The 13,534-nt window shown below is 52.8% G+C and overlaps 1 protein-coding gene and 1 long non-coding RNA gene across 3 annotated transcripts; one reads left to right on the top strand and one right to left on the bottom strand.

Annotated features, from left to right (window-relative positions):
• Positions 1 to 1,484: 1,484 nt before the first annotated feature.
• Positions 1,485 to 5,251, top strand: LOC149913667 (uncharacterized). The gene is made up of 8 exons (XM_090129268.1): positions 1,485 to 1,541; positions 1,694 to 1,810; positions 2,233 to 2,386; positions 2,586 to 2,842; positions 3,044 to 3,129; positions 3,623 to 3,747; positions 4,268 to 4,379; positions 4,699 to 5,251. Exons 1-8 carry the CDS (start codon positions 1,485 to 1,487, stop codon positions 5,249 to 5,251), a joined length of 1,461 nt encoding a protein of 486 aa, XP_089985394.1.
• A 4,598-nt stretch (positions 5,252 to 9,849) lies between these two features.
• LOC149913666 (uncharacterized) lies at positions 9,850 to 13,156 on the bottom strand. 2 transcript variants are annotated; one of them, XR_016460977.1, is made up of 4 exons: positions 12,001 to 13,156; positions 11,631 to 11,871; positions 11,328 to 11,407; positions 9,850 to 10,932 (listed from the first exon to the last, which is right to left on the bottom strand). It is a non-coding gene; the product is annotated as an uncharacterized LOC149913666 (long non-coding RNA). The 2 variants fall into 2 exon arrangements; XR_016460976.1 differs by having other exon boundaries at positions 11,631 to 11,748.
• Positions 13,157 to 13,534: the final 378 nt, after the last annotated feature.

The following is a 13,534-nucleotide window of genomic DNA, read 5'->3' as shown; positions in this document are numbered from 1 at the left end:
TACTGCATTTGTGGATGCCGCAGCAACAGAAGAGGACTGTGTGCAATGGACTGTGAGTTTGCTGAATGGCTTGGTTTAAACCATTATCAAGTTTCTCACCAGAAAGCCTGAGTGATCAGAAGGAAGGAAGCCATTTGCTGAATGCCCAGAACACTTTTCTCCCACGCATATGTGGAGGTGCATGAAAAAGGTAGCTTTTATGTCAGAGCTGACTGATTGAGTATGTGTGGTGACTGAGGACTTGATTCTTCTTTTTCTTTGCTCGGGGGTTGGGTAACTGGGCGGGCCTTCCAAAGACAAGGATTTGGACTCTTGTTGTTCAGACTGTTTTAGCTCCTGTGGTTCTGAAATGGTAGAAAGCACAACAAACATGCTAGCAGGACAGAAAAGCAGGAAACTGAATACAGAATCTGTTTCCTGTGTTTATGATTCAGTTTTGCTATCTCGTTTAGCATTTTCAAATGTAACTGCATATCTAGAGCTCATGAGAATTCTAGGAAAGTAAAAATGCATTAGTTACTAAATTGGAAAGCATTCTAAGCAGAAATCTGTTTTCACCATTCCTCCCTGTTCCACTGCAGTTATTAGCAATGTTCTGTAGATTCTGAAATGTTCTGCTGGAGAACAAATGCCTATTCAGCAATGCTGAAACCAGGCTGTAAATTGGCTGACAAAATCCATGAGCATTCCGTGGTTTCCAGGATTACAGCAGCACTTTGTCAGTGTACTGCTATTCCAATGAACCGATGGGCTGATCCCTAGAGGTGCTGACATGGTGATCAGTGAAATGTAGAAGGAGCATTTTCTGGCTGTGTGCAAAGATAGGATCTATTGCCCTTAAATAGAATCCTAATCAATGTCCTTCTGCAGCATTTAGGTTTATAATGTGTTTTCCAAATGCATTTTTGTTGAAAATCTCTAATGTGCTGTGAAGTACCTCACCTTCATTATAACTTGTATTTCTGAGTCAAAAGAATTGCACGCACAGAAAAATGCAATACAGAACTCAGTAAGAGGCAGAGGCAAATCTACTCTCAAAAGCCACATTCTGGGCTCTCCTGTTGCCTTCAACAATGAACTCAACAACAGGCAGTTTAGAAACTCCCTTTACACTCTGTTTTATGACTTCATTCATCGTGGATCAAAGCAGCTATATATAAGCAGAAATGCAACTTTCATTTCAGACTTTGCAAAAAATTGTTTAAATCAAGCTTCAGTTCTGAAATAAAATTGCACAGGAATCAAGGAAACTAACTATAGTGAAGTTTTCCAGCTGGGTCAGATTAAAACAGTAGACTGAAGGTCTTGGTGCCAGCGTCACAATGGGCAGCGGCCAGCACCGGCCACGCTGTCATCGCGTCGCCGTGGCGACGTTTGTGACACGGGCACCCGGGAGGGGTGTAAAGGCAGAGCACGCTGGTGGGTCCTGCATCCTGAAGGAGCATCTGGCAGAGAGCAGACGCATCTGAAGGATGAGCTCCGGCATGGCTGGCGCCAACAAGGAGCAAGCCGCCGGCACGAGGCGGAACGGGATGAGCGAGGTCGGCCCCGCAGCGAGGCGTGCCTCCAGACCGACATGCACCGACACCGAAGGTACACGGGTCCACAGCCAGCACGGGAGCGGTGCTGCAGCCAACCCTGGCACGAGATGACACTTTCCATCTGCCACCTCGCTCCCACCTGGCAGCGGTAGCGGTGCCGGGAAGCGGCAGATGCAGAGTGTGACCTGCTTTTCCTTTGCCCTCCAGAGCGAGTTGCCGTCTGGGATGCGGTGGCCGCCTATGTACGGGAGCAGCTGCTGCTGCAGAAGGTGTGTTGGCTGTCGGGTTCCTCCTCTCCCCATCCAGCTCAGCCTGGACTTCCTCTGAGTCTTCCCCTCCACAGAAAGCAGGAAACTGCCCCCACATTTCTCTCCTGGGCATCCCACGGGCTTCCTGCAACTCCTGCACGATCACTTGTGCTGGGCACTGTCTATCTCAGGGCTGATGCCGGTCTCTGGAAGCCTCTGGATCCCATGAGGCTGCTTCTGCCCTGCCTGCTGTGCTGCATTTGGGAGGGCGAGGGGAAGGAGAGGACTGTGCAGCCCCTTCCCAAAGCCATTCCCGATGCCCTGGCTTGTGCCTCTGAACAGCGGCAGAGGGCACCTGAGCTCTGTCCCTACCTTGGACCCCTCTGGCTCTTCCTCCAGCCGTCCCATAACCCTTCCGCCCTTCCTTTCTCTTCCACTTGCAGGGGGTCTGGATTCCCACCTTCGGCTCCTTTGACACCATCTCCAAAGACATCCGCACTGAGGATGGGACCCTGACTCTGCGGTGGCCCGTGTTTCACCTGGCTACAAATCTCATAGCCACGCACCACCTCAAGGCCCGCAGGGAGTCCCTGCCAGGTAGGAGGGGGGATCAACTTTTGCTGCTTTCATGGACAGGGCAAACGGCCAGCGCCTCCATTCTCAAAAGCAAACCTCCTCCTCTGAGGAGCCTGTCCAATCATGAGGCCGTTCTGGCTGATGTCCACCAGAAGCACCTCTAGGCAAGCACCTGTAGAAAACCACCCGTATCATCAACTCTGTCCCTTGCATTTTTCAGTCCATAGGAAGGTGGAGCCCCTGGAATACAGCAAGGCAGCCGCAGCTGCCTCTCTGAGCTGCGAGACACTCAGGACTTGCATCCAGAGCACCGTGTCCCTGCTCTCCGGCTGCCTGCAGAACGGGGAGAACGTTGCTGTTGTCCTAAAGGACATCGGCGTCCTCCACATCGATGGACTGACGTTCCAAATGAAATTCTTCTTTGACTTCCTCGAGAAGCTATCAGGGAAAGATACATTCAGAAGAGCTGTTTTCAAGGTGAGCTGTGTGGTTTCTCCGTGGCCCAGGCACTGCCGTGACCCTTGCTGTGCCCGCACACGGCCCACCAGGACCTGGCCAGCTGCTCGGGCCGTGCAAGTGCTGTGCTGCTGTCAGCTCTCCCCGCCTTGGGCTCCTCGTGTCCCCAATGCCTCAGCCTTCACGAGGACGTCCCACATCCTCCCCGTTTCTCCCCTGCAGGCCCCCTGGCTGCTGGACACGGTGGTGTCTCGGGTGGCACCGGTGGCCTCCATGGCGCTCTCTGGCTGCGCTGTCGTCTTTCCCATGTGAGTATGTTGGTGGCTGTAGCTGCTGCTTGATGCACCTGCTCAGCTCTCGTTCTGGAGCGCTTGTTCCTTGTGTCCATGAGTGTCCTGCCCATGAGCATATGTCACAGAATCATAGAATGGAAGGAACCCTGACAGGGCACCTAGTCCCACTCCCCTGCAGGGAACAGGGACACCTACAGCCAGATGAGGTAACTCTGAGCCTGGTCCAGCCCGACCTTGAATGCCCGTCCGGGCACCCACCACCTCTCTGGGCAAGATGTTCCGGTGCCTGCCACCCTTCTGTCAAAAGCTTATATCCAATCTAAATCTTCCCTCCTGCTGTTTGAAACTCTTTCCCCTTCACCTATCTCGACTGACCCTGCTAAAGACTTTAGAAAGTCGTGTGCTTCATGCAGCATGACAATGTGCCTGGGAGCAGGCAATCAGAGAGAGCAACAAGGATTGCTGGAGCGCTGCGTCACACCGGTCGCTGTCTTCTCCTCTCGTACAGGTTTCAAATGGAGTTTGTACCCAAACCACCACCCACAATAAGACGCAGGTCCTCAGGAAGCATCCCTGGTCAGGAGAAACCAAAGAAAGAAGGCACTTTGCCACCTCTTGTCCAGGGCAAGAAAGGTAAAGCAGCTGCCAGCTCCTTTCCGCGGCACGGGCAACATACTTGAGATGGGAAATCCCTTGCTGACCATCAGCCAAGGGCTCTGACTTGTGTCAAAGCTTCACGCCAGCTCAGCACGGCCTCTTCCCAAACTAAGGAATTGTTGGCCTCTCACAAACTAAGGTGCTGGTTGTGACGTGCCCTCATCCCTGGCTATGGCAGGAGGATGTGTGGATCTTAGGCCCCGCCCTTCCCTAGCAGAAGGATATGGTCCCCAAAAGCCACCCTGACACCTCATCGTCACCACCCAGCTCCTCTTTCCCAAAGCGAACGTCACTAATGCAGTCCCAAAACAGAGCTGAATTGCAGAGAGGAGGAGTGGGGCCAGGGATGGTGTCAGGAAGGGTCCGAGGGCGGTGCAGATGTCAGCAGTGGGGGGAGCAGAGCGTCCCTCTCAGATGTTCTGGGAACAGGCCTGAGAGCCCCTTGTGAGTGAGCCAAAGGGTTTACGGTGAATCTCCTCTGCCTTCTCCATTCCAGTGTCATTTGCTGACCGTCCAACCTTCATCAAACGCTTGAGCTCAGACAGCATGGATGGAGGACAGCTCAGAAGGATAAGGAGCTCACTGCTGAAGGAGAGCTCCAAGGCCAGGTGAGGCTGGAGGCTCTGGGCTGGGATGTGCATGGGGGTGACACAGCGAGAGCCCGTTCCCTAGCCCCAAAGGGTCACTGTTGGTGGCCGCCCAACAGTGCTGAACGCAGCAGCACCCACCGTGCTGGGATGGGGACGCCAGGAGCCCCCCGGCTCACAGGGCTGGCTCCTCTCCGCATCCCAGGAGAGTCACGGGGCAGCCGGCGAGCAGTCTGTGGGGAGGGCTGCGTTGCAGCCAAGGCTCCTGGCTCAGGCTTGCAGCATGCGGCCCCAAAGCCATCAGCCACTCACGCGGACCCCTCCCGCTCTGTCCTTTCAGTCCGCTGCCACCCATCCGGAGGGCGTCTGAAGCCCAAGAGCAGCCGGTGACCTGCGAGCTGCAGGGGGAGGCAGTACCATCAAGCAAACAAGACCAGCGCCGAAGACTGGGAACCAAACACGTGAGCTTCCTTGATGAAGTGCAGGAAGCAGGAAAAGCCCATCGTGAGGATGCGGTGCAAAAATTGCAGACAGCCAAGGCCGCACCCCCTCAGATCACCTTGAGGCCAGCAACACCTTTCAGAAGCGACTCAAGAAGATCTTCCACAAGGGCTGAGTCTACAGAGCCTCAAGGCCGACCATCCAGGCTCCCACTGACATGTGACTCAGTTAAACTTCTCAGGCAGAGGGCAAAGAAGATCAGGCCAGTGCAGGATGCACTGGGGCAGATGGCAGCATCACCACTTCGTGGGGAGTCCAGGCTGCCTGAGGAGTCTTCCATCACCCGACCTGGACTGCTGCCACCCATAAAAGAAGAAACAGGGTCTCCCGAGTGCCAGCCTCCAAAGACCAAACCCCCACTCCGCAGGAAGGCCACACCCTACCCACGCTGATGCGGGCATGGGGTGCCCACGACACACACAGCTCCACTGGAGGCTGCAAAACAGATGCGTCAATCCCATCTGCATCACATCTAATACTAACCAGGCTGCCCAGGACCCATCCGACCTGGCCTTGAACACCTCCAGGGACGGGGCATCCACAACCTCTCCGGGCAGCCTGTTCCAGTATCCCACCACTCTCTCTGGAAAGAACAATCCAATCTGGCATCCAATCTTCAACTCAAAACCACTTCCCCTTGGCCTGCCATTAGCTACACCATCAAAGAGTTGACTCCCCTCCTGCTTGTAGGCTCCCTTTATGTACTGGAAGGCTGCAAGGAGGTCACCCCGCTGCCTTCCCTTCTCCAGGCCAACAAGGAGATCTAGAGTGAAATGTAGAGGGGCAAAACCATCAATAAAGCCTTATCAGGGGCCTACCCTTTAAAAACCTCCAGAACGCCTGTGACAGTGTCATTGCGCCTTTTGACGCCAGCTCTTGTGCTGGTGGAGGGAGAAAGAATTGCGAGAGGGCATCAGAGCGTCTCACGGTGCTTTGATGCCCAGGGAAATCCAGCACAGTCTCTTCTGTCTTATCTGGATCACAACTTACGGGCTTTTGGCCTGGCAGGGCCCCTTTGGCCGGCTTGGAGAGGTCTGCAAATGCAGAGCTCCATGGGCCAGCCGGCCGGCCACCTCTCGCCTGGCAGTGCTCCCCTGAACGGCCAGCCGGCTTTCGGCCTGGCCCAACTGGCCGGCCAGGAGGCTTCAGGCCTCGGAAGGCTTCCCCAGCCAGTCAGCCAGCTTCACCAGAGATTCCGGATCTCCCTCAAGGCCTGAGTGCAGCCGCTCCACGCAGCCCCAAGGCAGACCATCCAGGCTGCCACAGCTGCCTCGTGGAGCACTCCAACTGCCCAGGCAGAGCACCAAGAAGAGCAGGCCTGGCAGGCTGCCCCCAGCCGACTGGCCTTTGATCTTCATTAGGCCTTGTTCTGCTGTGGAGGACAGGTGGAAGCAATTCACTTGTCTGGCAAAGGGTGGAGCCTGGTTCCAGCCCTCCCTACCCTCATGTAGGGGCTGGCTGCCAGCTGTGAGGGCTGTCAGCATGGAGGTGTGTTCTTTGTTGGTGTTCTGTGTGCCCTGATCTTCAGAGTGGGTTAAGCAGTTTTGTCTTTGTGTTCGGGTTGAGTTCTTTGCCTCTTGGGGGTAACTAGAAGCTGTGTCTGCTGTTGCCTGGGTATCCAGTTGTTGTTTTGGGTTCAGGTTGTTCTTTGGAGTTTGTGGGCTGGGTCTCAGGAGGCCCCTGAGGGTCTCTGGCTTTGAGCATTAGTCAGTGGCAGTTGTTAGTTGTAGAGTGATCTGAGTGTGTGTGTGAATGGTGGTGCTTAGAGCTGTGTGAATTCCTTGGCGAGGCCAAGCGGCGTGGAGGTCCTTCTGCTTCTAGTTGTGCAAGGCAGGAGTGAAGTATGTTTCTCCGTTTCTGCAGCTGAGAGCGTTTTGTTTGCTCGTGCAGCTTTGCTGTGAGCGATGTGGAGCTGTCAGGCAGACTTGGGTTCCTTTGCCACTCTCCCAGCAGCAGTGAGACTAGTACTGCCTTCTGAAAGCGCACTGCAGCTGAGAAGTTAGTCAGGCTTGGCAGTGGAAATGCTGTGTTGGAGGGACTGTTGGTGGCCGTGAGGTGACAGCCCAAGCCTTGTATTGGCAACTGGTTTCTGTGGCATGGATTAACTGTACCTCATTTTAGGGGAGGAGCCAGGGGTTTGATTGAATCGTACTGTGGAATGGCGGAAAGGGAAAGGCCCTTTGGGTAAGAACATGCTGTGAGTTGTAGTGCTGTAGCACTGTCTTTCTACCTAGGCATGGTAATAAATAAAAAAGTGTGCTGAGATAAGAATATTTGTAATCTGCATTTATGCAATTCATTTTAGCTAGGAACTCTAAACTGCACGTACAGAGATCCACTGGCTGTGTTTGACAGCGAGTCAATAAGAAAATAACCATCACAGAGGGACCGTTTAAGGCCACTGAAATCAAGTCGTTTCTGAGATGTGACTTGTCTGCCTCTTTACCTGATAATAACAATATGAAAATAAAACAAAAGATAATACAGTATTATTTGTTTCTCTGTATTTTAAAGGTGATTCAAAGCTTTTGCTCTACTAAAAGTAATCTTACTCAAGACAAGGCTCTGGGCAGGAAACTGGAAATAAGACGGTGGACCAGGTGACAGAACAGGCAGTTGGCAAAGGCTTTAATTCCAGATGGCAAACTTAACATCTCTGAACCGGAGGCGGAACCTGTAAAATATTCCAGAGAGGACAGGAATCTAATTAATGATTTAGGAGGGAAGAGAGCAAGCTGACAGAGGGGTGCGCGCCCAGATGGACACACTGTTATGCCCTTCAGTATCTTATGGGAGTGGGTTCCAAGGAAGATGATAAAACGTACTTGGGGAACAGACACTACAAAGGACAATCCTAGTACCAGGAACAGGGCACAGGTGGGGCTATTGGGAAAGGGAGCCTTCTGGGGCAACAATGGCAAATTGATTTCTCGGAACTCCCAAGAAAAGGGGGGTATTGCTGTGTGTTGGTACTGGTAGCTTCTTAGGGTGGCTGCAGGCATTCCCTTGTAGAACTAATAAGGCACAGGAGGTAACTGAAGTGTTGTTGCAGGAGGTTATTCCAGGATGCCAGGGAACTACTTGTGCTGTCAAGGAAAGTGCAGGGCTGAAAGTTAAACTCATAAAGAAAAGATGAGTTGGTTACTAATTTGCTTTATCTCAATGTACACGGGAGGTGTTTTAGCCTGGGAAGAGACCTCCTTTTACAGCGTAACTTCTCTTACAGGTTCCGGGTTCTTTAGCAGCCAAGGGAATGGCTCCAAACAATGGGACGTGGGTCCTGTACCCCCGGGGCCACCCCCACTGGTCCCCATGGAGGGAGTGGGGCCTGGGGGCACGCTGCTTGTTGAGGCAGAAATCATATTTTCCTGTTGATCCCTCCATCCACCTGTATTTGCATCCATCCTTTCATCCAACAATCGTTCCATCCATCCAGTGATCCTTCAATCTGTTTTTCCATCCCTCCCTCCCTCCCTCCAACAGTTCTCTCCTCCATTGGTCCCTCTGTCCATCTGTTCCTCTGTCCCAGCAGCCTTCCCCTGTTACCCACCAGAACCTCCTCTGGAGCTTTGGGGATCTCCCCAGAATGGTGCCTTCAGGCATTTTCTTGCTCTCCTGCAAGTGCTCATTTTCTGGTCCCTCTCCCTTGCATCACCCCATCCCTTTGCTCAGCAGCCCTCCCCATTCTTAGTTGAAAGCCTCCCTTGTGAAGCTGCCATCCTACTGACAAAAATATCCTCGCCTCCCTTAGGGAGGTGGGTCCCATCCCTTCCAAGCAGACACCAATCCGCAAATAGGTGCTGCAGACACAGAACCCAAGGCCCTGCCACCAGCACCAGTCCTGCAGCCAAGGACTGGCACGCACCACCTCCTTTCACCCCTGTCCCACAGCACCTCTGGGCCCCCACACCCTGGACTCCCAGCCCGAGAGCTCTGCAGTCCCTTTGGATGCAGTGTTACCCGTGCCCGCCTTTCTTCCTGCTGGCCTTGCACGGTGAACCACACGAGGTGGAAGGTTGGATGGACCGCATCCATCGCTTGGAGGCACCTCAGCCTCCTCTCCAGCACTGAGGGCGCTGGAGCTGCGCTGGAGCTGCCGGCCCTTCTGTGGGGCAGGAGCGTCCTCTGCTGCCAGGATTCTCCAGCTTCAGTCCGTCACCAGCTGTGAGGCTGTGCCGTGGGGCTGCAGTGCGGGGCCTGCAGCTCAGAAAAGCCCCTGAGCACTGCGGAGACAAGCAGGCGCTCTCTGATGCCTTCACAGTGTTATTCACTGTGGGAGAGACATGTTGTTTCTGCACTGGATATTGAGATGGACAGTTGAGTTAAAGAAGTGGAACATAACGCGTTTGTATTCTGTAGCTTGTCTTTAGGAGTAGCTGGTGTGAAAAGTAGAAATATCATGTACATATTAGTAACATCTTTTAGAAACATAATTACTGAGCTATGCCACAAATTCTTCCTTATAAAGTTGCAATAGATCTTAAATCTTTTAAACAATGTAGGTATAGTATTCTGAACTGGAAAACATTGTAAGACTGGTAAGCCAGCAAACGCGAAATACATTTAACAAGCTTTCCAGGAGCCAGGGCCTTTACACAAAGCAGAACTGTCCCACGCTGTGGCAATGTCAGGATGCCAGTACTCAGCCAGTGAGGAACCAGGGCAGAAAGAGATCAGCGTTGGGCAATAGGGGATAAGAGGTGGAGCACTGTTTTCTGTGCGCTCCTGCTTGCAGGAGGCCCAACATGGCAACTGCAACTAAAATCTGCTTTATCAGAGATACCGTCCTGGAAAATTATTTGGATACTTCCAACATCACCAACAGTTACAAACACCTGCAAAAGCAAACAGGAACCACGTCCTGTAGTGAAAAGAACACATAGCTTAGCAGACAGGAGCGTAGGGCTTGGGAGGAAGTTGTATCTCAGAGGTTGGTAGAGAATTTCACATCATGAAGGCAGCACCAGCAGAGTTTCTAACGGCAGCAGGAGGTGCTGGCACATTTGGTACGTGACCCCAGCACAAGGCAGCTCAGCATGAGGCATCAGGCAGAGCTGATGAGATGTGCGTTATGGACAAGTCATTCTTTCATAGGTACCATTCCATGACAGCAATTAACTGAGAGCAAAGGCTTGACACACACACCTGATGGTTTACACTCCCCCCAGTCAGGGCAAACAGACCAAGACTATGAGGCTGACCTGCAACCAGGCACAGTGCAGCTCAAGTTCCTTCTGCAGTCACTGGGGCAGCTTCCCCACCTCCAGCCCTACAGGCAACGTACACACAAAGCGCAGCACGGCTGGTCGTGCTCCACACTCAGACAGCAGGTTGACAAGTTGGAGCTTTACAAGGACGTGGAGATCACTTCATGATCTCTGCCTTCCATGCTGGAGCAACAGCCAGTTGTACTTAGGTTTCTGAAGCCCCTTTCAGTCGCAGGAGGGAATAACACAGCCCAAATGCAATGGATGCAATGGGGCTCTCTCTAGGACACCTGCTGCCTCAGAAGAGTTCCCATCTCCTGAACAGCTATGGAGCTCCTACAAAAGCATCTCACACAAACAAGGAAGGAAAGAAAAACCCAGGACACTGGGGAGGGGTCCTACCTCTCAGCAGGTGATCCCTGTTCCGTGTACAGAGGATGGACATAAACTGCACCTCATCTGTTCCCCATTTCTTCTCCCCCACTTCGTATAGGCACTTACAGATATGGATGACAAAGTAAGGCTCATGGAGAAGACTGGGTGTACAGGAGATCTTTAATTCCTTGGAGCTAGAGCACTGCTGGCCCGTACTTGTCTACATCATGGATATTTTCCAACAAGCACCAACCAGGCACGGCAACCCACAACCAAAATGTCATTGCCCTTGCCAAGTAACCAGCCTGTCTAGAGACCTCTCATTAGAGACTTGCAAACAAGACCAGAACCATTATTCCCATTTCACAGGTTGGCTTCTCTTCACCACGCATCACATGCACAAGAATAGATTGGGAAGCACATTACTTCATGTTACTTACACACCTGAGCATCCTGCTGAGCAAAGGCATCACTCCCTCATCTCTGTTTGCCTGCAAAAACACAAGGATAGAAGACTCAGTTCACCAGAGCATCTACTGGAAACAACTCCTGAGAACTCCCCATTCAGGAACAGCTGCTGGAGATGGATAATGGAGTGCACCAAAGGGAACACTAGCTTACAAACACAGTGAAACACAGCTCAGGTGTGCTTTGGTCTTCCTTCTGAAACAAGCAGCAACCCACTTTACTGGGATGTTTAAAAAAGGGCCCACAGCACTCATGCACACCCAGAGTCAGAGTCTCCTCCCTGCAGAAGCTGGGTTTGAGGACAGGCCATGGGACACACAGGGAGAGAAAAAGCCAGCCTGGAGCTCCTCACCACTGAGTGCAGAGCTGTGCCCACAGCTCTGAAGATTCACCCCCTCCTCCCCTCAGCGTGGCTCACCGCTGCGAGGGACACGAGGACCCTTCGAAACATGGAAGATGTGTCAGATACGATGTCATCCTCAAGGGAGCAGCCAGATTCTAGCAAGAACATACACACAGCACCCGTTAGGAGCAGGGCCACCACCTGGGTGCTGCCCACAACAAGATTTAAGGCAAGATTTAAGATACCAGCAAGTGCTCGTGACATGCAACCAGGTTTCTTTAATAATAATTTAGGTTAACGATAAATAAGAAGACATACATAACAAAGCAGTAAGTCCTTGGCCAGAACTTAAGCAATACGAAAGGAAGACTTCCAAACCTTCACAGCCCTCCTTAGTGTGTGCACGTCATACATGGTGGTGGCAGTCATCATCCCAGTGATCACTCTCTCAAAACTCCCACTCAGCTTCAAGTCACTTCAAGTCATCAATCAAATCCTAGAAGGCCAAGAGAGGAGAAAGGAGTTGGCAGAAGGTACGGCCTTCGAGGACAGAAGGAACTGAGCTGTTCACCACTCCTCTTCAGGCTCCAACCCTCCTTGCATCAACAACTGCTCTGAACTGAACAAGAACAAAACAACCTTGGTCAGGTAAAGTCTCTGCTGACCTTTCTCTTAGGGAGATTGGGTCGTTGTTCGCTTTTCACCCAAGTGACACAACCACGTTCACACATCTCTGCAGACCACCTACCCTGCCACTGGTGCTCTTAGAGGTGACCAGAACTCACTGACGTTGGGAAACATTTAGTTTGGTCAAGACGTCGATGATGGCATCTTCATCCGTGCCTGCAAGAAACAAATGGAAGCTAGTCAGGCTGCTTGCACAAGAATCACAAGTGCCCTCTGCTCTTGTGCCACCTCCAGTCCCCTACACAGCCAGCTCTCCACAGCCCCAGGACTACAGCTATGCACACAAAGCTGCCAGGACCCACACCTCCAGGGCAGCAGCATTTCGGGACATGAAGGGCAGTTCTGTTTCCACTTTCCAAACATCTTTAGGGCAGTTGTGCAGCAGAGCAATGCAAGCAGCTACGCTTCCCTCTAACAAACCACCAGAGCAGCCATTCCCAGTGCTGGGGAAAAAATAAAAGCTGACCCGAGGAGGGAGGGAGATCGACTTACCAAAGCCCTTCATGGCCTTCCTGAGAGCCTGCGCTTCTTGCTCAGCACTGAAACCTGAGACCCCCTTGATTGTTGCCTAAGGCCACAAGAAAAGGATTTAGCAAAGGAAGGCTTGCCCCGATGCACACATAGAGTTGAAATGAAAAAAAAACAAACATAAAAGATGAACACAGAGATGATAAAACTCCACCCACACAAGTGATATGTATCAGGCTTCTGTCTCACGCAGCAGCCTATTCTAGTGGGACTTTCCAAGCACATCAGAAAGAAGCCACAGGGACACAACTACATGGAGAACATTTCTCCACATTGCTGCCCATGGAGTTATCTGGTTTCCAGTGAAACAAAAGCTGGACCACCTGCCATCTGTGTTCAGGCCCACCAGGCCCTCTTCCTACCAGTTCTCCATGTCAGTCATAAAGCAGTGTGCTCCCATCATAGCCCTAGTCCTGACTTGTAGCAGGTAAGGACCGTTATTCTGCACCATTACTTTTGCTCTGCTCGACGCTGGTGAGGCTGCACCTGGAGAACAGCGTCCAGGTCTGGGCTCCCAGTACAAGAGACAGCTGGACATACTGGAAAGAGTCCAGCGGAGGGCTACCAAGATGGTGAAGGGACTGGAGCACCTCTTCTACCACAAGAGGCTGAGAGGGAGGGGCTGCTCAGCCTGGAGAAGGGCAGCTCAGGGGATCCCACCCACGGCCACCAATCCCTGCAGGGAGGGGCACAGAAGACGGAGCCAGGCTGCATCCAGCGAAGCCCAGCGCCAGGACCAGAGGTTGCCACCACACATCAGGAGCACTCCTGCACTGGAAGCGCTGCTGCACTGGCACAGGGACCAGAGAGGTTGCGGCGTCTCCTCCTGGAGATCTCCAAACCCAGCTGGATGTGTCCCGGGCACCAGTTCTGGTGGCCCTGTTGGAGCAGGGCTGGACCAGGTGGACCCAGAGGTCCCTTCCCACGTCAGCCATCCTGCGCTTCCACAGCGCACCGCGCCGCGCCGCGTTTGGCTCAAAACGGCCGCTCACAAACAGGTTTCTGCTGCCTCCTGCTCGGTGCATCTCTGTGGGATCGCACTGCCTCCTACGATCCATCTCTGCTCC

The sequence above is a fragment of the Phasianus colchicus genome, chromosome 35 (assembly GCF_987193195.1).
Source record: "Phasianus colchicus chromosome 35, bPhaCol1.hap1.1, whole genome shotgun sequence".
Taxonomy (NCBI): domain Eukaryota; kingdom Metazoa; phylum Chordata; class Aves; order Galliformes; family Phasianidae; genus Phasianus; species Phasianus colchicus.
Note: the sequence above shows the minus strand (reverse complement) of the source record. Positions and strands in the feature narration are given on the sequence as shown.

What these genes read in the sequence shown, in the direction of transcription:
- LOC149913667 (XM_090129268.1), top strand. Translation starts at nt 1,485, where the DNA reads ATGGCTGGCGCCAACAAGGAGCAAGCCGCCGGCACGAGGCGGAACGGG. An exon ending in TCTTGTCCAGGGCAAGAAAG is followed by an intron (nt 3,748 to 4,267) that starts GTAAAGCAGCTG and finishes TCTCCATTCCAG; the next exon opens with TGTCATTTGCTGACCGTCCA. An exon ending in AAGGAGAGCTCCAAGGCCAG is followed by an intron (nt 4,380 to 4,698) that starts GTGAGGCTGGAG and finishes CTGTCCTTTCAG; the next exon opens with TCCGCTGCCACCCATCCGGA.